General features: G+C 47.0%; 1 protein-coding gene and 1 long non-coding RNA gene across 3 annotated transcripts in view; both read right to left on the bottom strand.

The window, feature by feature from the left end:
- LOC135823833 (uncharacterized) overlaps window positions 1-23,650 on the bottom strand; it is a 39,722-nt gene that overhangs the window by 15,925 nt on the left and 147 nt on the right. For both annotated transcript variants that reach the window (XM_065336683.1, XM_065336684.1), the window contains exons 1-7: window positions 21,574-23,650; window positions 20,888-21,032; window positions 12,816-12,980; window positions 11,618-11,861; window positions 10,315-10,744; window positions 7,609-7,924; window positions 5,265-5,418 (exon numbers count right to left, since the gene is read on the bottom strand). The exon at window positions 21,574-23,650 is cut by the window's right edge and continues 147 nt beyond it. In XM_065336683.1, the coding sequence (XP_065192755.1) occupies window positions 5,265-5,418; window positions 7,609-7,924; window positions 10,315-10,744; window positions 11,618-11,861; window positions 12,816-12,980; window positions 20,888-21,032; window positions 21,574-23,309 (3,190 nt within the window). In that variant the 5' untranslated portion in view covers window positions 23,310-23,650. The remainder of the gene's footprint in view (window positions 1-5,264; window positions 5,419-7,608; window positions 7,925-10,314; window positions 10,745-11,617; window positions 11,862-12,815; window positions 12,981-20,887; window positions 21,033-21,573) is intronic.
- On the bottom strand, window positions 15,875-17,297 carry LOC135823282 (uncharacterized). Its single transcript, XR_010554648.1, has 2 exons — window positions 16,906-17,297; window positions 15,875-16,111 (listed from the first exon to the last, which is right to left on the bottom strand). It is a non-coding gene; the product is annotated as an uncharacterized LOC135823282 (long non-coding RNA).

Genomic DNA, 23,650 nt, shown 5'->3' with positions numbered 1-23,650 from the left:
CGAGGAAGTACGAGTACTGTTCTTTGTTGCAAACATAGCTCCATTCTGCTACGAACGTCTTCTTCCTTTGTCATATCTGTTAGATACCTCCTCCCGTACAGTCTACCTTTTTCCCTTGCTGATCTGCATGAACCATATGAACCCCGTACTCACCTTTTGTTCCGTTGGCCTGGGTAGCTACTTGCGCGCCCATATTGCCATAGCTACCCAGGCCCTTCATAGTCTCTTGTTGTCTCAGTCTCTCTCTTTCTCTCTCTCTCTCTCTCTCTCTCTCTCTCTCTCTCTCTCTCTCTCTCTCTCTCTCTCTCTCTCTCTCTCTCTGATAATGTAGTTGTTGTAGTTCGTCTTTGTCTCCGTCTCATTGTCAATAATAAATGTTTCCCCCTACTCGTTCCAGTTGTCCGTTGCGTTGTGTCTGGGATGATGGAATCACCAGTTGAAACTCAACATTGGCGCCGGACATTCGCTCACCCACGACCCTGAGTCCATCAGAGTCGTCTCATCTGTCAACCTCGTCTCGTCGTCAGTAATCCTCGTCTCGTCCATCACTCTATGTCAACCTCGTCTCGTCGTCAGTAATCCTCGTCTCGTTCATCACTCTATCAACCTCGTCCCGTCTCCTAGTAAGTCATGAAGGCCAGCTATTTTCATTATTTCTCTCTTACTTTTCTTTTCATGTGTCCCTTCTTCGTCAAATTTTTTCCAGATTATTTATTTTTGATTATTTTATCGTAGTGTGTGTGCGCGTGTGTTCTTCATAAAATATTAGTAAACTAGAGGTCTGATCATGGTGAGTCACGCTCTAATTTTTAATATTAGCAGAAGTGCAACTACGCTATATTTAGCCATGCGCTGAGCCTGACCCTCGACCTGATTTCTGCGATCGCCATTTTTTCTTGTCGGCCGTGCACCTCATAGATTTTTGTATGATGTAATACATGCGCGAACACGCTGCGCAGTGCGTTCACTGATATCCCTACCAGCTCACTGTCCTCGACAAGCGATGTGTTCACTGCGTAGCCAATCTGCCCTTCCCGTCCCATACCACTCCTATACGCACTCGCCTTTCCTTGACCCCTGTAATTGAACGTGCCAAATGCAAACTCCGTTTCCTTATGCACCGTGTCCACACCAGCAGCATTAGCCCTCTTCTGAAAGATAGAGTAACCCTCCAACCTCCCAGTAACACCCGTGGCAATGACAATTGCAAATTTGTTGTGCCGCTAATTCGGCGAACATCTGGCGATAGCTGACCATTCGTTTCCGCCGTGAAGCTATGGGACAGCCTGCCACAGGAGCTCACGCCCACTTGTCGTCCAACATTCACCCTCCCTTTCTTGCATTGGCTATATATTATTATGTGCCATGAAGTGGAGACGATAAATAAAATAAAAATAACCCCGATTAGATTGATGAAAGTGTTTTTCTACCGTTAATTTGGCCGAATAGTACCTCCCTCTGACACCGGTCCTCATTTTCCCACTTCACTCTGATTGTTAATTCTGTTCGAACTTGGCTTGTAATTACCGTTATACTGAGCTTGTATACAAACTCCCATCTCTCCCCACACAACACTCCAGACTTGTATTTTGCATATAACAGGTACTTCGATGACGAGAATATAAACTGGTATATAAACTGGTGTATAAACTGGTATATAAACTCCTTTTTTTTTTAGGATCACACTAGTGACCCGCAGTCCGCCTTGATGGTTTTTCGACATGCACGACGGTCCCAAATTCAGGATCTCTTTCCCGTCAACGATGAAGAATACAACGTCGTCCTTTTTGATGGAGGCTTACATTTCGCCTCCACGAAGACAAAGCGCAACATTAGTTAGAACCATTCGTAATAGGTAAGTTTTACTGCGCCGTTGCCATTGGTGTCGTCGATGTCGCTGAAATAATCGTGTAGCAGGTGCTTTGTGCTGCACCTGACGTTCGAGGCTGTCCTTCTTTCGCTGTTTCAGCACTCCGTCTGTCAAGGGCAGCACTCGACATGTGCGGCTGAAGAGCCCCGCGTGCCGCTACTTTGAGACAATTCTTGGAGAAAGGCGAGCCCTCCTGCGTTTTTGCATCGACATAGAATGCAGATAGCAGGGGCAACAGAACTTCACTACAGACGGTTTTCCAATCGATGTTCTCCTTTCCGCGTCCCTCGCAGAGCGGACGGAACATGCGCAGCCATAATCCGTGGCACTGCCAGTGTTCTTGGAAACTGCTGCTTGAATAATGGCACCGTGATTCGTGGTCGTCCTCAGAAGAACCACAGAAACGTTTGGGAGTCGATTCAACAGGCTCGTGCTGATTCATTTTACTCTTACTTTGGAAAGGAGACGAACTCTATGTCTCTAATGAGCAAACGGTTCTTTTACAGAGCGCGCGGTAACGGTCACTAGCAGGGTCTATACGACTCCCTGGTCACTAGCACTGTGAGGTTCAAACTAACTTACTTGGCGCATAGCTGTTACTTCCGATGTAACTAGTACTAAACTGAAGTCACAAAGAGTGTGTGATGGTACTGCACTGTATGCACTGCACAGAGTCAGTGGTAGTCTTGTACTTGCTCCGCACAGGTTGGTGAAAGGAAGACTCGTCGAGCCGTGGTTGTGGGTTGGAATTCCAATCTCTACCTTCGTGGGGGAGAGGGGAGTTTGTATATCAGCTCAGTATAGGCATAATATAACCTACTCAGTTGATTATATGGGAAATATAAACCAATATACAAACCTCGGCTACGCCTCGGTTTGTATACAGGTTTATATTTCCCATATAATCAACTGGTTAGGTTATATTATATACGTACATACCTGCTTTCTCAATTTCTCGAGTACAACTTGATCGAGCCACATGTCTATTTTATTCGATCACTATCTTAATATTGGGCATCAATTTGGTTTGCAATGATTCAGAGCATCTGGTAAAAGAGAGGGATCGCTTTCACTCGCCTTCGCTCTCCTTATTTTCATTGTGGGCGCACTTTTCGTCGCGCGCCTTGAGAATTTCGAGCGCATCCGCATCACCATCATATCGGAAGTGCATTCTGCAAACACTCAAATATTTCGTAACTCGGCTTTCCCTGAACGGAATTCAGTAATCGAAAGGTCTATTCGCATTAGAAAGTTCTCGGCTGTCGGCTCCAACAAATCCGAAGTCGATCCGAGGTCGAATAGTGGAGTTACGGCACTCGCAATGCATTTTACGTCCCGTTGCAAATTTCACTTGCACCTGGATGGCAAAGGATTTTTTGCACGTTCCAAGCCTCTTGTACGGGCAAAATAAACACAAGTGCAAGGTCAACGTTGCAACAGCTTATTTCAGAGAGAAAATGAGCTGAAATGGCTGTGAAAACAGTCCTGGATGGCAAAGGATTTCCCTCTGTTGCGTGATAGTCCGGGCATGAATAGGCCTGTGTGACGTCAGGCACAGGTCTTTAGCGGTCAGCTACAAAAGAAAGGAGCGCTCTACGATGAATACTACAAAAATACCATGGATCTTAGCAAAATTAATTGTCTCAATTTCCCGTTGTGCGTGTCTTCCCAGGGCTATAGTGCCACTGCAGTAGCACTCCAGCTGGTGAAATCCCACTGGTGTGTTCCTCTTGCCAATAGCTTCCCAGAATACCGTGAGATTGTCGAAATTGATGAAGGGAAACTAAAGCTGTGGTCCAAACAGCTTCCATTTGTAGCGCGTACGGCGATTTTGCAGAACGAATTAATTAATTATTTGGCAGCTACTAGTTTTGGGTATTGAATCCGATTGGGGTATCGCAAGATGTTGAAAAAATCCGTATTGTGCTCGCCTTGGATAGATAAGGCTAGCGATTTTTTTTGGGGGGTGGGGGTGGTGGTGACTGCTCTCCCACCACTCTCCTTGAGAGGATAGCGAGAGCGATTGTTCACTCTCCTGGATTTTTCTTACACGAAGGTCTGCAATGTAAAATATAACTTCAAACAAACAAACCATTCAATAACGACAACTGTCTCTAAAAACTGCTTTCCGCAACTGGTGGGTATAATTCGCACACCTCTTCACAGGCTAACATCATGTGACAGTAAAGAATAAGAAATAATGATTCTACTACACACAAATCGGGGTAGCAGCATTCCTCATTATCATCAATGATGTCATATGATTGGCCGCATGTCGTAAACCCAGATTTTAAAAACGACCTTGTCTTTAACGCAACTGTTAAAGGGGAAGTTAAGGCAAAAATGAAAATTTCACCAGTTGTAGTCTTCGGGGTGCTGAGTCGAATGGTCTTGGTCCGAGAAAGCTGAGACGCTCCCTTCCTACTTGAATCCCAATCGAACTCGCGCACTTCCACCGAAACTGGGTGACTGCGCCCTACCATATGGGGATTTGTATGCAAAATGTCACTAAAAGCGCCATTTCGTTCTTATAAAAGCACGGATGACCGCGATTGGCCCATATGTTGTAGTCTTTTGGACGCTGAGTCGACTGGTTTTGGTCCGAAAAGGCTGCGATGCAGCGTTCGCCCCTAATTCCCAATCGAAAATGGTTGAACAAGCGGTCATGTGCTCCTGCGTACACCAGTCACCTGGTCACCGTGCCTGCAGGGTACAACTTACAGCCTGTTTTGACCTTTTTTGGGTGCAGTCCTGTCACTCGAGTTGAACCTTGGTGTGAAAGTTGTCGCCTGCTGGCGTGGTGACCAGGTGATTTTGGCACCCAGGAGCACGTGACCGCTTCTTCAACCATGTTCGATTGGGAATAAAGGAGGAACGCTGCATCGCAGCCTTTTCGGACCAAAACCAGTCGACTCAGCGTCCAAAAGACTACAATATATGGGCCAATCGCGGTCATCCGTGCTTTTATAAGAACGAAATGGCGCTTTTAGTGACATTTTGCATACAAATCCCCATCTCGTAGGGCGCAGTCACCCAGTTTCGGTAGAAGTGCGCGAGTTCGATTGGGATTCAAGTAGGAAGGGAGCGTCTCAGCTTTCTCGGACCAAGACCATTCGACTCAGCACCCCGAAGACTACAACTGGTGAAATTTTAATTTTTGCCTTAACTTCCCCTTTAACTTGTGACGCAGGCTCCTCAAATTCCTGTGTCAATCAGGTCCGTAATACAAGGCCACACTTGCTTTGTAAGAATACTGCTAAGTTTTTCAGTTCCCTTTGCCAATGTTACCACAACCACTTTGGTCAATTGGCTAAATTGGAGCCTCCTGTTTTTGAAGAAAATTCTGTCCTCCAGGACTCAAATGCACACTGAGGGCTGATTTCATTGCACTCACCGCGGCTTCTGATCTGCAGGTAGCCCGTTGCACCCGGTGGGCCATAGAGGACAATGTTTTGCAGAGGCACATCTGAGCCAAACACCACTACCTCGCCAGTCTTGTAGATGTGCTCGCCATGACCAAGAAGAACAGTGTGATTGTCTGCATATAGCTGAAATAGCCAAACAAAACCCAACACCCACCCACACACACACACACACACACACACGCACACGCAAACGCACACGCACACGCACACGCACACGCACACACACACACACACACACACACACACACACAGGACAACATCAAGCGAGATCTAGAGCTTACATCTACACCTTGAATGGCTTGATAGGATTTGCAGACAACCTGAGGTTGTTTGCCTAAGGCAGCCAGACATAATGAGTGTGTTTAAGACCATGATTGAGAGACTGAGGCCGGTTACCATGCTCAAGTCCTGCTTGGAGGAAGCAGGATTTGCTTACCGTTCTACGACCCACAAATACAATGAAACTCACAAAGTACCTTCTCTGATAAGAAACACGCCTGCTGAGTTTGAACATTGTCCAGAGCATGGGTGCATTGATCCGTACTCAAATATGTTTGTGTTAGGTACCTCCTCCCAAACATTCTACAATCTTTTCCAGCTGGACTGTAATGATGTATGCACCCCATATGCACTCACCTTTTGTTCCGTTGGCCTGGCTAGCTACTTGCGTGCCCGTATTTTCCATAGCTTCCCGGGCCCTTTACCTTGCATTCTCCCTCTCTCTGTCTCTGTCTCTGTCTCTCTCTCTCTTCTATCATGTGGCCATTTGTCTTTGGCTCTGTCCCATCGCCTCCCATAATAAATGTCGTTACTCCTACCTGTCCCAAGTTGTTCCGTTGTGTCTGGGAGTATGATTCCTCTTAGTATCTCAACATTGGCTCCCGACTATTCGCTCAACCCACGACACTGAATTCATCGTCCCAGTAGTCCTCAACCGCCATTCGTCTCGTTGTCACTAGTCCTTATCTCGTCACTAAGTCAACCTTGTCTCGTCTATGTCAACCTCGTCTTGTCATGCAGGTCAGCTGTTTTCATTTTTCTCTGGTTCTTTTTCATGTGTCCTTCGTCAAGTTTTTTCGTTTTATATATTTTGAACTCGGATGGTGAGCCAATTAAATTATGGTGAAAAAGGAGAAGGACAAAATGTTACGAGTTATGGCTAACTGTCCACAAACGGAACCAAATCGTATACCATCAGCGAGTGCGACAAAAATGGCACAAAACTGACAACGAGCACCGAGAAATTCGGCGACCTGACACCTAGCTCCAACACTTCTCCAAGGCGCAAGCCAACAACCTTCCAACTTGGAAGGCTCAGGTTCGGAAATGTGGAAGAGGGGAAGGAAAGCGCAACGAAGAAGAGCACGAGCTACACCCCACGGCAACAAAGAATGCCGAAATTTACTGGATGATGACGCAACTGGTAAGACTATTGGACATACCGGCCTTACTACAACCAGCCGACGCAAAGCAACAGACCACCCACCTTGGAAGGCTCAAGTTTATGCAACAAACATAGAAAGGGGAAAGTAAGCGAAGACGAATTGTGACAAACCGAAACGTCAACATCCTACTGACCTCCACTGTCATGTAAATATAATGGACTAGTTATGTACAATAACAAGTAGTTTCACACGACGTACGAGGAAACGTACGTCGTGTGAAACTACTTGTTATTGTACATAACTAGTCCATCATACCCTCCTCTGGGAAAAAATTTCAAAAATTGAAGCCAATTGCAAGCATTTCCAGGCATTTGGTGCCATTTCAGTTGTAACTGCAATGAAAGACCTTTTTATTCTGCAACAAACCACGATCGGGGACAAGGATTCCTCATTATTTGCCACATTTGCGCTGAGCTGCGATCATCGCGCTTTATTGCAGTGCGCTAAAAAACAGCTAAAAGAGTGGGGCGGCCTCAGCCGCTCCAGCCGCCCCAGCTGTGACGGCCTTGCAGTCACGGTGGTGCAGGTCACTGAGTTTGTCCTGATTTCGGTTTTTTGATACGGATAGCCGGGTAATTTACTTGTCAGCGGATGAACGCAGCGCACGCAGTCACAGTGAAACACCGAAATCCTAAAACAGGACGTCTAAAATCATGCAAACGTGGCTGATTTCCGGGCTGTGAAACACGAACATTTGAGCTGTACACAAGTCACGGATTGGCTGACCTCATCAGGGTGACGTAGTGCACGAACTGCGCTGTTTCAGATCTGATATGCACAGTTGCAAACTCTGGTTTATGTACTCTTGGTATGAGCCAAATTAAATCAGGGTGGCCTAATGTGCTGGTATTGGAAAATTGCGACAAACCTTAATCTGCAGAGATGCGGTGACTTCATTGAGGAGCTCATCTCTCGTGGCCACTTTCAGGGAGAATACCTCGCCGGGTGACGGGTTCAGGGTGATGTTGGAGATGCTGAACGCCGGTGCCATCGGTCCGTGAATGTCCTGCAAGCAGGTGGCGTTGGCGTTTTCGTCCGTTCGGTGCCACTGGTTCAGCCAGCCGGCCCAGGGCGTCAGCAGTAGCTTATAGCCAGGCAGTACTGGGATGAAGCTACGCCGGTAGCGACGCAACAGGAAGTTCAGGCGATGCAGAATGCAGTCGGTACTGATGTTCAGCTGGTACCTATCACATAGATGTACAAGCAATGGAATGATTCGTCTACATCAACACTCTGCCTTCGGCAATTCCCTGCACGGGCTCCAAGTGACCATTGAGGCTTGACCACATTTCCGAGGAACTTTGCGCATGTACCTCTAAACACGATAATGGCTTAAAGGGGAAGTATACCCTAAAATCAAATTTTCACCAATTGTAGTCTTCGGGGTGCTGAGTCGAATGGTCTTGGTCCGAGGAAGCTGAGACGCCCCCTTCCTCCTTTATTCGCAATCGAACTCGCGCACTTCCACCGAAACTGGGTGACTGTGCCCTACTAGATAGGGATTTGTATGGAAAAAGTCACTAATGACGCCGTTTCGTTCTTATGAAAGCGCGGATGACCGCACTTGGTCCATATGTTGTAGTCTTTTGGCCGCTGAGTCGACTGGTTTTGGTCCGAAAAGGCTGCGATGCAGCGTTCGGCCCTTATTCCCAATTGAACACGGTTGAGTAAGCGGTCACGTGCTCATTTACAGCCTGTTTGGGCCCGTTTATGTCACTCGAGTTGAACCTTTGAACCAGTGAGTCGCAAAAGCCTCTTACGACTCCTTGCTTGGAACCTTTGAGTTGAACCTTGATGTGAAAATTGTAGCCTGCAGGCACGGTGACCAGGCGACTGGTGTACGCATGAGCACGTGACCGCTTACTCAACCGTGTTCGATTGGGAATAAGGGCTGAACGCTGCATCGCAGCCTTTTCGGACCAAAACCAGTCGACTCAGCGGCCAAAAGACTACAACATATGGACCAATCGCGATCATCCGCGCTTTTATAAGAACGAAACGGCGTTTTTAGTGACTTTTTCCATACAAATCCCTATCTAGTAGGGCGCAGTCACCCAATTTCGGTGGAAGTGCGCGAGTTCGATTGGGAATAAAGGAGGAAGGGAGCGTCTCAGCTTCCTCGGACCAAGACCATTCGACTCAGCATCCCGAAGATTACAACTGGTGAAAATTTGATTTTAGGCCGGTATACTTCCCCTTTAACTTGAACTTGAGATGTAAACATCTAGCAGATACGAGCAGGCTCACTGTGCATAGCCAGTTCAGGGAATTCCCTTCGGCATGTTGTAGCGTCTGAATTGTTTACAGGGGAATCTGACTTGCTTTCAGGGATATTGTCACCTGAAGTGCAATGAAAATTTCCAAAATGCACCAGAACTCTTCTTTTCAACTTTCTCGATATGTTAAGACTCCATTGCAGCTATCCATTATAATTATCTGTACCTCCTCATCAGGCTAAACAAATATTCATAATATCTTCAGCTCACTTGAACTTCCATTTTTCCTACCGCCGGTTGGGTTTTCCTAAGGTTGTCCAAACTCCACTTCAGCTACATCATACAAAATAGTACTTACAAGCAAAACCTTTCTTCCGTGGTCTCTTTGCTGCTTTGGAAAAATATAGTACCAAACCAAGTACCGTAGAACGGGTAATTTTAGCGACGTAAAAGCCCTAGCGAATTTAGCGATCGACTCATTTTCGCTAAAGTTTCAAGTCGCTAATCCGTTGAGACATTAGTAGTGCACTGGTGATCCGTGAGTACAATGCAGTACTACATCACAGTACATGACATTGTAGTAATAGTACTACCGGTAGCACCACAGTCAATTATTAGCACATGTTTTATGATGTTTTCTCGTACTAGCACTCATAGTAGACGGTAGTGATGGTTTGTACATACAGTAGTAGAATGCAGTATCAATATGTGTACAATGAAGAAAAATGCAAATCGCTTAAATAAAACGTCGCTAACCGGTTGACAATGGGAAAACTCTAAACTTAATAGTCGCTAGAATGACCCATTCTACAGTATTCAATTTCGAGTCGTGGTGGTGACAGTCAATTTGTCTTCAGACTTTTCCCGTTCAAACGAACGAAACGAAGTACTCATTGATTGTTTTCAAATGCAGCAAAGAAACCATGGAGCAAATGTCTGGCTTGTGACAAATTTATATTTTTTGCCATAATTATAATTATGGTAAATTTATAGAAGAAGAAAAAGGACCAAGGAACTACAAGTTACGCTATAATGTCCACTAACCTCACCAGTTACTAAACAATCAGCTCATGCGATAACATTGCATGACACTGACCGGCTGTTGGAGTGCGCATCCCAGATGTGCTAGAGCTGTTAGCCAGTTACTTGTAGAACGTTAGTACCGTCGGTCAGTGTCGTGCAATGTTATCACATGAGCTGATTGTTCAGTAACTGGTGGTGCTAGTGAACATTATAGCATAACTTGTAGTTCTTGTTCCTTTTTTTTTCTTCTATAAATTAATCCTTGGCTCTCCATCCGAGTCCAAGTATACGGTAAAACCAAGCATTCTGTGGTAAATTCCAATTACGCTACTCACTCAGCCGCAAAGATGGAATCGATAACGACCTTCCTGCTACATCTTCTGTTATAGAACCAGACCTCCTTTCCAACAGGTTTGAAGCAGCCCGTTGTAGCACTCTCAAAGAAGCTCCAGGCCAGGAAGGTTCCCAGAACGCTGGACTCCCTGGAGTCATACTTGTCCGTGTTTACAACATAGATACCCTGAACAGGGCTGTAGCAGCGATCAGGTTGGTGCAAATGAGCATTCGGTACTTGCCCGGAGCACAGCTGATGCTGCACGGTTGTATTAGGACTGCATGAGTTCGCCTGGCACAGCTCCTCCCTCCAGCAAGCTTGGCTGGAAAAGGAGCTGACATTGGACATATTCGCAAGGTCCTCCACCTGCTCCGTGCAGAGCTCTTGGTACGCTGGATGGGAAAGGTAATGCTGTCTTAGAAAACGAAACTCTGAAGCAGACAAGAAACGGGCAGAAGAGTATGAGCATCTCTTCAACTTCTTACAGCTATTGGAGGACAACACATCATGCAACATGGTGTGATTGGTTCTTCATGATTCATGCTCTACTCGGGTAACTCCATAACATTGACAACCATTTTGAACAACAGCTCGCAATATGATGGAAACGAAGCTCATTGGAAAATAACGAACAAGAATTCTAACAAAAAGGCTCCCGACTACATTGTGTATCATATCCACATGCATCGATTGGACTAAGACAGTTTTGGAGGATGTAATTGCCGTGAACAGCACTAGGTCCTGGTCGTTGCACAACATATCCGTTTAGTTCTGCATGGATCGTGTACCCTCCTTTGAAGCCATCGAGCACTACACTTTCTCATCTTGCACTCGGGTGCATGTATAATCAGAGAGCATACACGCTTGATTGCACGTTGTTCCTGGCAACAAAAGTATGGGTAGATTGGGGAATTTGAAGGAACCCACTGGATCAGAGAAATATTCAAAATCTCAAAACCTTGCAAGAATCCTGAAACCTGCTCTGCAGGAAACAAATTCTATAATTATAATTTTCTCATTTTCACCCCCACTCCACACACACAGCGACCGAAGGCTGTGCCCCAGTGCACAAAAACTTCAATAATTATAGATGGGAATGAGTGGAGTACAGTCAGACCTCGCTTAACAGCACACATCCGTTTTCCATAAAAATATCCGGATAGGCGAGGGAATCGGATAACCAAACACTGTTTATGTTGGATGCGTCACGTATGCTGTAAATATGTAACCAGCTATTTTCTTCCGGATGGCGAGGGATCCGGATTAAAGTGGACCGGATAAGCGAGGTCTGACTGTGTATTTACCTTGACGTTCTGGATCCCCACGCGGAGCCGCAGTTCTATACTGTCCATCATTCTTGTCCCAAACGGCAGGTGAGTAGGGAAGACAGTAGCATCGAACTGAAAATTTTGCGTCAATCGCCGAGTACAAGTCATTCAAGTAGCTCGAAAAGTAACCAAAGCACTTGTGCAGACTTGCCATGGAAACGACTGAGTACTTGGCAACATCTGAATTGTATGGCCTCCTCCGTTTGCGCTTGAAGAGTGCCTGAGGATTACAGACAACACACATTACTAATAATAATTATCATGGTGAAAAAGGAGGACAAAATGTTACGAGTTATGACCAACTGTCCACCAACGTAACCAGATCTTATACAGTCAGCGAGTGCGAAAAAAATGGCACAAAACTGAAAAAGGAGTACTGAGACATTCGACGACCTGACACCTAGCTCCAACACTTCTCCAACGCACAAACCAACAACCTTCCAACTTGGAAGGCTCAGGTTCGGAAAGGTCCGAGAGGGGAAGGAAAGCGCAACGAAGAAGAGCACGAGGCCGGTCTCTCCAATAGTCTCACTACATGTAGCTTGGTCATCATCCAGTAACTTTCGAAATTCTTTGTTGCAGTGATGCGTAGCTCGTGCTCTTCTTCGTTGCGCTTTCCTTCCCCTCTTGGACCTTTCCGAACCTGAGCCTTCCAAGTTGGAAGGTTGTTGGTTTGCGCGTTGGAGAAGTGTTGTAGCTAGGTGTCAGGTCGCCGAATGTCTCAGTACTCCTTTGTCAGTTTTGTGCCATTTTGTCGCACTCGCTGACTGTATAAGATCTGGTTACGTTAGTGGACAGTTAGTCATAACTCGTAACATGTTGTCGTCCTTTTTCACCATAATGTAATTGGCTCACCATCCGAGTTAAAATTATTACTTGCAAGTATATGTCATCCTGGAACTTGTCCTGGAAAGATAGAACAGCTTTCGTTGTGAAATTTACATCCGGTGCTCGTATTGCAAACATGAAAGGAACTCTCTGTACAACTTCCAAATTTTGGAGTGAAAAACATTTTATCGGCGTTTCAATTTTGGCCTTTTGGGTCGGTGACGAATATTGCCGAAATTTAATAGCTGCTGAAAATGTGTCTATTTGTAGTAAAATGGATGAAAGATCTTGAGCTAAATGCATTTTAAGCTAACTATGAGTCGAGTGTCCGTTCTGTATCACTCACTTTGATAGTGTTCCTAGACACGGTCTTATTCTTGGGAAAGAGAATGGGACAGTCCCCGAGTGTCATGGGCTTGTTGATGTTGTTAAGCACATCGGCATAGGTCGACGAGGAGGCAAGAGCGTCGGCAGCCAGGAACCGATCCATGTCCACCTGAAGCAGCTCTGCCTGCAAGCAGACAACAGAGTGTGTATTGCATGCTGGATGCTGAACGATTTCTGCTACAGGATTCCTTTTTAAATTGCTTGTACCATGTAAATTATGTTACATATAGCTTCTTTTTCTTCACATTATTGTGACATAACAATTTATTAGATTCTTGCTTGCTTTGCTGCTATCCCCTCTCGTCACAGCCATGCATTCAGCTTTTAAAAGCAAAGCTGTGGACTGAGAAGTCTGCCGATATGATACACTTCAACGTAAACGGTTCATGAACATCATGGCTAAAGGTAATACAAAACAAAACGAGAGAGCTTGGAAGCTCAGGGCCCTACGCTATGCTTTTTTTGCCTAGCTCATCATGCATGTTATTAGAACTGATAGAAATGTTGTTTTTTTTCATTTATTGGCTACATCATTGTATTGCAAAAAAAGTTTCAATCAGTTTAAATATGAGTTAGGCAAAAGTAATTGCAGAATTTATTGGGGATTGTTATTTTCCCTCACTTAATCCACTTTTAGTTTGCTACTTCTTTTTCTAATATCTCCTCATAATCGGATTTTCTGGACTTTTGTAGTAATACATTGACCTGTTGAGCCAATGAGGTAAAACTATTTTCCATACAATACGATACAATAATACAATAATTTCCTTGCCTTGATAGTGTGCTTGTGCTTAACAGTTGCTGACGGCCGAATGCATGGTTGCCTGTTGTAGTGTTCACGTGTACCTACGCGCTGTGGCATTCCTTTTCCACTCCAGTCATTCACGATGCATGTAGTAGTAGTAGTACATCGTGATATGTTATGCATGTAGCATGTGCCGTTTCCCGCGCGCGCGTGAAACGGACTTCGCGGCTTTTAGTTGCTGTGCATGGGTCGACTCTGGACTCTTGTTGTTTTTGGTCTGAAGGAGAAACAATACTACATTGGCGCTGCGAGCTATTTCGTTCCTCCGCAGCAAGCATGGGTGACCGACCACCCGCCATTCCGCCCCCTGGACCTCTTCCAATTTATGTCTCCCTCTACGATGCCGCCACGCGCTGGCCCGCCTGGACACGGAGTTTCAAACTTTATCTTGCTGTGTCCAAGATTGGCGATGACGACCAACAGCTTAGGCTACTCCAGTACCTGGGAGGAGACGACATCCAACAACTCATGCCCACTCTCAGCAACACAGGGGCAACATTCGACGACCCCGCCAAAGCGTTGCAGGACGAGTTCGATAAACACCAAAACAAAACCCTCCTCTGGTACAATTTCCGTCAGCTTCGTCAACAGCCGAACGAGACTATGGAAGGTTTCTGTTGTCGTTTGGGCGACCACGTGAAACGCAGTGGCTTCTGTAGTAGTAGTAGTGATAGTGCATGGTGACACTCAGTGGGCCCTTGCAGGGGCGTAGCACCCGCTACGACTGGTACGACCATAGCCGTACCACTTTTCGAAAAGTGTGGTCCGTCCGAAACATGCAAAACCGTAATAAAAAAATCAGGATCCATCGATGCGTATATGCGCATCAGACTTTGACCTTTTTCTAGACTCGTACTCGTAGATCTGCCATGAATCTGCAGTCGTACTGAGTACTGTACTCGACTCGACTGCACACTGCGCCAGAAGTTCCCAGAACGCAGGATTTTGTGTCTTTTTTACAAAAATTTCCCAGGGGAAGTCCCAGGACCCCCCTCCACCACGGCCTTCAGTCGCGCCGACCTTCGGTCGTACCACTTCCAAAACCTCTCCTACGCCCCTGCCTTGATAGAAGTTACTGCTAATTCCTTGACCTTTGGAATGACTGTTGCCGGTTCGAATCCCACAATTGCATGTGTTACCTTTTGTGTCTTTGCCCATTTATGCCAATGAAGTAATCATTACTTATTACTCTTTGTAGTAGTAGATAGAGTAGTCACATGAGCTTCTCTGATTGGCTGTTGCTAGGCGCCAGTGCCTGGCCCTGGTATGAAGGCAGTGGTTTCTCCTCATTTCATCCTCTTTCTCTTCGGGTCCTGATGGCGTCGTGAGCTGCTGCTGGCTACTGTTCAAGTACTGTAACTATGACCTTCTCTTCCCTCTTCTTCTATTCCTTCATTGTATGAAACTATATGTTGGACTCAGTAGAGCGTCCAGCCCCTATATGATGTCCAACCCCTATATAGAGTCCATTGGTCCAAAATCCACTGTACAGAGTCCAAACTTGGAATCAACTGTGAGCTCAAAGTTTCGATGGACATCACTCCCTGTATAGAGTCCAGCCAATTGGCTTCACCCCTATATAGAGTCCATTGGTCCAAAATCAACTGTACGGAGTCCAAACTTTGAAATCAACTATAAAGAGTCTTTATGTGGACAACACCCCTTGTATAAAGTCCAGCCAATTAGGCATCCAACTATCGAGTTCGAAAATAGACATAGGATCTGCTGTAAGCAGTGAATATTAACCAGAAAACGGCCTCTCCCTTTAATCCTTTACATCATTCACTTCTCAAGATAAAAAAATATGTATTGAGGCGCCACTGCAGCCACTTCATTACATGAAAAACCCTACAAACACCATCCTCAAATCAAGTGGTCTCTTCGCAGACGCTGCAAATTACAATATCTCAATCATGTAGTGTTGCCAAATTATTGTGCACGCACACACACATGCACACACCCACACAACGCCAAGAAAATACCTAGAAAAAACCCAAGAATCGAAAGAGAATAATGGAGAGCCCAGGATTAATTATTTGTTTTCAAATTATTGTGCGCGCGCGCACACACTCACACACACACACACACACACACACACACACACACACACACACACACACACACACACACACACAAAATTATACAACGCCAAGAAAACACCAAGAAAAGAGTAGAGACACAATACACACGCATCTCCAACAGCCATGCAAACGTCCACCCATTTACATGTAAAGTCAAGAGGGATAACAAATAATTATACGAAACGAATGCATACGGGGACGGGTACACGCACGTTTACATACACGTAGTAGTGTAAGAGAGTAACATAGTGCAGTGGTCAGCATAATACTAGCACATGCTGAGAGTGCAATAGCAAGCTTCACCATTGCTCATGGCCATGCAAATGTTCAGCAGCACTCAGTTCCGCAAGCTTCTGAAGATCAGCACACCTGCAACAAATAGATAGCACAAGGATACGCTTATTACCGTAATGATGCATGGGAGCACACAACTACCAAGTTCTCAGCGAATGTGATGCTCAATGAAAATCAATCCACTCAAAGACCTGTGAACAGGTGATGGTGGGGACAATAATCTATTAGTAATACGAGGAATAAGATCGTTTGTGCACACTCAAGACGCACAGACACACCAACATACATGTAGTGTACACAGTGTTTCACTTCACTGCAACTAAATTGAAATGAGATGATTTGAACAATCTGTACAGCGTTGCTGTCAGTCAGTCTTCCCCAAGATGGAAATGCAATGATTTGTTGTCACGAGGCAGTTTCACTGACACAATGTCATGTTCGTGACATCAAAACAGTTACTTCAGGGAATACGAGTATTAGCTTTAGAAGCTTTTTCTTGTCATTGGCATACAAGCAATCCTCCTAGTCCTACTACTACTAGTACACTGGCACTGCGTTTGTGGATCCCATTGTATTTGACATCATACTACAGGAAGAGTGTCGTGGAGTTCACATAATTATCACAGGGATAAACTTGAATACATTCCTCATGAAATAAAATAATAATTGATGATAGCTAGACGATCATATACGATTGATGCAAAGACAGTCCTTGCAGTCCTTGAGGACTATTACGAAGTGGTTGATTACTTTTAGGGCATTCATTCAAGCAACATCAAACAAACGCGATACGCCCCTTGAAAATGGAAAAAAATTCAAGCATAACGACAGAACAGCAGACCAATCGAAACGAGTAAAAGCTTCCTTACCTCAATCATCGTCCTGCCATGTAGTTGGACAGCCTTTTGACACGGTGGTACAGGCAGCTCTTGTCCAGTCAAACAGGGTATCCTTGTGGCGTCGAACGAAAGAGAGTGTCAGTGTATCTGACTCGTCAGATTTGAACTGTGCTGAACTTTTCTCGTTCTGCAATTTCTGCTTTCATCCCGCGCACTGATGAAACGTCTTCAGAGAACCACAAGACGCTTTCCAGATTTGATTTTGAACGTCTCCTTATCCTCCTTGGTTAGCTCGAGACAGATTACTGTCAGCAACTGCACAGCAGAATTGGCAGCCATGGCTGAAGTGAAGAAAGGAATGCGCTGCCACGAGGCAAGCAAAACTGAAAATGTGTTCTCTTTCGGGCACAACACACAGGACGGCGTGGCTGGATAAACTGGACTCCTGGACTGTGAATAGGGGACTTGTACTGTGTGTAGTTGTAGAAAAAGTGTACTCCTTATAGGGGATTGCGCGGCAGGATGAAGCTGATCAAAACTGAGTGGACTCCTGGACTCTGTATAGTGGATTTTGGACCAATGGACTCTATATAGGGTGCTGGACATCATATAGTGCATGGACTCTATACTGAGTCCTACATTATATAAAATCAAGAAAGAGTGTCTTGTTGTAGATGTGTGAGTGCTTTGTGGGCGCTAGAGTTTGAGCTGGTTACGATTCAGTAACACTTCCTGGATACTGCCACGGAGAAATTGGCTGTCTTGGACCAGCTAATCATCGGCTGCAAGTCCGACGCCCTTCGGCGAAAACTGCTGGAAATCGATGGCCTCGACTCCGACAAAGCTCTGAAAGCAGCCCGCGCGTATGAGGCCAGCATCACCCATGTACTCGCCATCAAGGACGCCTCTCTGGGCTCTTCAGTGGCTTCACAGCAGGACGCCCACGTCGCTTCCCTGGCGTCGGCCGCACCCAAGCTTGCCCATGTGGATGCCCTCTCATGGTCATAGCACAATGGCTACGCAGCTGCACGCCAGCCCCAAGCCCAGTGTCCACCGTCTACCTCATCCGGTCTGACCTGCTATCGGTGTGGAAAGCCAGGCCATGCCGCATGTGACGCTGCCAAGGGCCAGTTCTGTAGCCGCTGTGGCAAGCCAAACCATTTCGCTGCGGCATGCCGCGCCTCGGACTCCGCCATCCAGGCCCGCACGTTCAGGGAATGCCGTCCCCACCTACACTCTGACCAGCACGCTGTGAACAGCGGCCACCATGCCATTCATTCCTTAGAGATTGGCGCAGAGCTGTTTTCTACCGACTCTCCGCCTCGCCCATCTACGGCACCCTGCCGCGAGGATGCCCGGCGCACCGTGCACGTCAACGGCATGCCCCTGACTGTCTTGGTGGATAGTGGTGCCATTCACAATATCATCAATACTGATGACCTGGCAAAGGTTGCCCCTGGTGCAGCACTTCAGCAAACGGATGTGCAAATCTTTGCTTACGGCTCAACTTCACCTCTTCCTCTTCTGGGTAGCATCACCCTCTGTGTTTCCTCCGCTGCCATGAGTTCGACGGCAACATTCCTCGTTGTCGCACACGCGCCACGTAACGCTGCTATCGTTGGCCGCGAGACCGCCATGCGTTTTGGCCTCATCCAGCTGGTCCACAGCGTCGAAAGTCCGCAACTGCCAGACGACCTTGCTGAGTACCACGACCGCTTCCAGGGCCTCGGCTGCATCAACGACGTAGACGCCCATATCTACGTAGATGGCAACGCCCGCCCTGTCACTCACGCATCATCCAAAGTGGCTGTCCACCTCCAGGAGGATGCGCTCGCTGAGCTCCATAAGCAGCTCGCATTGGACGTCATTGAGCCTGCCACTGGCCCCACCCCATAGGTTGCCCGAATGGTGGTCGTACCGAAGCGCAAGGGCAAAGTGTGCCTCACGCAGGATTTCCGTGATGTCAACGCCGTTTCGGCACGGGAACGGTACGGGATAGCGCCAGGCATGCCGATGGCACAAACAAACAAACAAACACGGAATTAAAGCTGTGTGGACCCTGGCTAGCGCCAGATGTTACTGAAGTAATGTCTTCTGCATAGCTACGGGAATAATATACTTTGAAGTATATTATATCAAGAGTACACAACCCCAGGAGTGTGCAGCCGCCTGTACAACCTCCGAGGCTATACAGGGCTGCGACGGAAGAACTTCACATCAAGTGACATGGGTCAAAAGGTTACGCTGGAAAACAGTGCAAAGTGACCACAAGAGAGTTGACCTGAAAGCAGAGTTGCATAAAACCCGGTATCAAGAGTATATCCCCCCCCCCAGAGTGTGCAACTCTGCATATGGGGTCTCCGACGGCGAAAACTCAAATCATGGGTCTCAGGTACGATAGCGTGCGCAACCCGAAAATCTGCCATGATTATGCTGGCGAGTTGCATACGCGCAGAGAGTTTCTGCAAGGAAGTACTTTTCTTATTACTCCGCTGCTCGCTAGAAACGGCCTGGAAACGTACAACTGGGACACTACACCACGTGATGTGAGTTTTCGCTGTCGGCGAACCCCATAGAAAGGGTCTCAGTAGTTGCACACTCTTGAGGGAGTTATAAATATACTCTCGCCGGTATCTGTCACGCACAGGGTGCAAATAATGCGTACGAGTTTGTCGGGCATACACCCTGAACCAGCACCACCCTGGAAACAGTGTAAATGAGCAGCTCAAGACTGAAATGCACATCACATTGCATCCCTCTTGCTCATTCCGGTTCCCTGGACAGTGCATTTCTGTGTCACTGCGCTCATGCTTTGCCAGCTCGTTCTTATTATAAGCCACGTTTCTTGCAGCAAATGGGCTTCAGCGAAATGCTCCACCTTTTTTCTCTCTCATTCCCTTTCTGGTGACCGTCAGTTATTTCGTTTCCTGTTCGACCCTCTTTGAAGTTGTTGTATCATCTGTATCATGCATGTCATGAGTGTCTGGAGCTAGTATCTGTGCTGGGTTGACTTCACTCTTTAGTACTATTGACTGGCTTTTCGTACAATACCTATTGATATCGAGAGACATACTGTCTAGCCGTCCCCTAGTGCGCTTATTGATACACTATCCAGCTGTCCAGCGGATCTCCTTCCACCGCTCTCGCTATACTCTTCTTCACACTCTATAAGTTTGTGTCTTCTTAACAACGAGAGAGCTTGGAAGCTCAGGGCCCTACGCTATGCTTTTTTGCCTTGATGACCTAGACAAAAAAAGCACAGGGATGTCATAAATTCTTTAAAAAATTCCTTTTTTTAAGACATAACCTTGGATTCGAACCCGCACTATCGCGCGCCCTGCATGCATCCCCGATACACTTCGCATACATACTTATTCTTCCAAGTTGCTTCACGTTATGATCTTGCATTTGAATATGCATTGTGGCCAGCCGTCTTTGATGGTACGGTACGTTACGGGATAGGTACGGGACAGGTACGATCGAGGGTAATGCGACACCGTCTACCGCCTTGATGACGGCAAAAAAAGCATAGGGATGTTATACATTTTTCAATTCTCCTATTTTTTCAGGTATATCCTGGGATTCGAACCCGCACTATCACCCTACATGCATTCCCCCATACACTTCGCATTCATACCCATTCTTCCAAGTTGCCTCACGTTATGATCTTGCGTTTGAAAGCCCTATTTGAATATTGCGGCCAGCTGTATGTGGCCAGCTGTGTTTGATGGTACAGTACGGTACGGGACAGATACGGGACAGATACGGGATAGCGCCAGGCGTGACACAAACAAACAAACACACAAATACCGAATTAAAGCTGTGTGGACCCTGGCTAGCGCCAGACGTTACTGAAGTAACGTCTTCTGCATAGCTACGGGAATAAAATCAGTTCAGTGACTGACGAGTGCTAGAGCACTACAGAAGCTATACATGTACTGTTGAGGCAACAAACTAAAATAAATCAAAAACAAACAAACAAACACACACAAACAAATTCCCTGGCACCTACCTCAGTCGCATCAATCGTCGATTTTCCCTCCAGGATCATAGCGACGCCACAATTGCTCTGGTTGTTGGAGATGATCATCTGGCCGAAGATGAATGCCTTGGAGCTGCGAAGTCCCAGCGTACCTCTACTGCAGTTTGTGATCACACTGGCCACAATTGCAAACAAGCACGCATGTACGGTGGCATATGTAACCGTGTACATGTACATGTACATGTACTCCGAAGTATTCAATCCTAACAAATTCACTACAATCTGCATGTAACCACTGAAGTGCAGCACAATGTGCTGGGTCAGGTGATTCTCAAGGTAATTTAAATGGATATACAGGATCAGCGGACCCAATTTTTGATTGGTCCTGTCGTACCAATGTCTTTAATACATTGTGTATGATAACTTGTCGCAAGGGACACATGAGTCGTGACCTCCTCGGCAGTAAACATGCGTAGGTGGCCAAACAGGTGGTCCGGCCATGCCATAGCCTGACAAACCGGACCGGTTCCACCGGCCCTGAAATGGGCTCGCTTTTGAATGTATTGCTGAGTGCCTGAAGCGATGCAGATCTACCAACCATGTACGACCTGACCCCCCCCCCCCCCCCCCCCCAAGTGTTCTCGCTGCGGCTGCAATGGCAAAGAGGGGAAACACAACTTACAGAAGGGTCTTCGCATTCCCCACAGCCAACTCACGTTCTCTTGCTGAAGATGACATTGGCACGCACGACGTTCACAGTGCGGTAACCCACGTTGTTTTCGAATGTGCAGTTGCTAAACTCTACCTCAGCACACCGACTGCTGGTGGCACTGGACTTGGACATGCTAAGAGAATCAGCCTTCACTGACGGAGCCAATGCCCGCCACCAGAATTTCAAGCTTCTCGCACACCGGACGTTGTCGAGATGATCGGATCGGATCGACACCGCGCCACCTGGAGTGGGAGAGTGTTCCTCGAACGCGGCCTTGTTGGAATCCATGATACAGTTGGAAAATGATACTCTGTTCCAGCGGAATCCACTCTCGTCCCCAAAATGTACCGATGCCACGCCACCCTCGTACATCGCTGAATTTCCCACGAAGTCGCAGTTATCCACTGAGACAGAATTGCTTTCGGTGCTGCTGTTCATGAAGCGGACAAGGAGGGCTCCAGCGAATTGGCCATGATTATTCAAGAACCGAGTCCCGAAGATTCGAGCACTGTTCTCGCTCGATGGTTTCGTGCCGAAACCAAGGAACACAACTCGCATCGTCGACCCAAACGGACTTCTGTTCGATGTGAAGTTCGTGTCGTTCACGGCGACGAAACACCGCTGCACTGATTTGTAGTACAGGCCAACACTGGTGCCATTTTCCATTTTTATCCCAATGCCGCTCAGCTTCTGGTTGAAGTGGCTCGGCTTGCCGCCGCCGAGCGAGCTCACGGTGCAAGAGGTCATCAGGACGCTTGGCCATTGCCAGTACCACGAGCGATCGCGCCCATCATCCATTATTTTCATGACGTCACTGCCGTAGTCTGGAACTGCAGATCTGAGCTGGTTGAGGAAAGACCTGAACCCTGAGTTGTCTACCGAGCTGCGGCTCTCTGCCGTCTCATTCACACAGTCCATATCTGATAGGTAGATGTGAATAGCTACCTCGCCAGACGCAGACACATCATCAAAGGGACTTAGCGCCCGCTGACTCCAGCTGGATCCATGGAAAGTACAGTTACGCATCACGATCAAGTAAGAGTTCTGGATAGAAAGAAGCTTACGCGAGCGCTCCGTCTGCACGGCGATCACGTCGTAGAAGAGCACGCCAAACGCACGGAAAAGGCGAATCTTTGCTTGTCCGGGTACACATGCCTCCTCATTCCCCTCGAAACTGACGTGCCTGAAAACGATCAACGAACTATTGCGTATCAGCAGCACCTTGGGCGGCTGGTTCCAGAAGCTGATGTTGGTTTCTTGCTTCCTAACCTGCATCTTACCTCTCACCTGCTTATTGCTAGTAATGTTAGCATGCGAACATGTCGAACTAACCACTCCCTGAATGACGACGTTCAGCGAAATCAAGTTGGAAATGTCTAAGTAGGCTCGCCGAGATCCTGCCAACACGGAGCATTGCGTGGTCTCATCAACGCGGAGAAATATGTGAATTGTGTCGGCATGATCGATCTTCCTCGCGGGTTTCGTCCCACTGTCCCTTACCGAGCTGCCACAAAAGCCATCCGTGCGAAGCTTGGCGGCACAGTCCAAAGCGTCCTGGACGGTCGAGTAGAGTGGAGAGACGCCGACATCTAGGAGATCACGATCACTCTGTCGCTGTGAGCCGTGGCCGGCTTGGAGGCTGAGGAAGATGTTTTCGTAGCTTCCACCTTGCACCTGAGCTACATGTATGAGCAGCGATGCTTCCAGGAGGAGCGCAGAGACACACGCAAAGCCCAACATGGTGCTTGGTAGCGCGGACAAGATAATGGTTCTGGCTCAGCAACTGTTCTGATGTCCGCTTCCTCAAACCCTAGGCTTCACTGTGACATTGAGGTGCGTGAAAGAAAGGCGACAGCTTGCTAGCTCAGCAATACATGTACAGGTAATGACAATGGCTTGGAATGATCACAACAAGCGAGCAAGGCCGGGCCGGGGTCCAACACTGCGTCACACCATGCGGTCGCTCCCACGTTACAATTTCCAGTTGGCACCCATAAGGCCATAGTGTAACTGCTATGCATTTGGTTGCGGCGTAGCGTTTATACTGATAATTTCGGACCCCGTTCTCTGCATGGCAAACC

Source organism: Sycon ciliatum, chromosome 8, assembly GCF_964019385.1.
Source record: "Sycon ciliatum chromosome 8, ocSycCili1.1, whole genome shotgun sequence".
In the NCBI taxonomy this organism is placed as follows: domain Eukaryota; kingdom Metazoa; phylum Porifera; class Calcarea; order Leucosolenida; family Sycettidae; genus Sycon; species Sycon ciliatum.
This window is presented reverse-complemented; position numbering and strand designations above follow the sequence as displayed.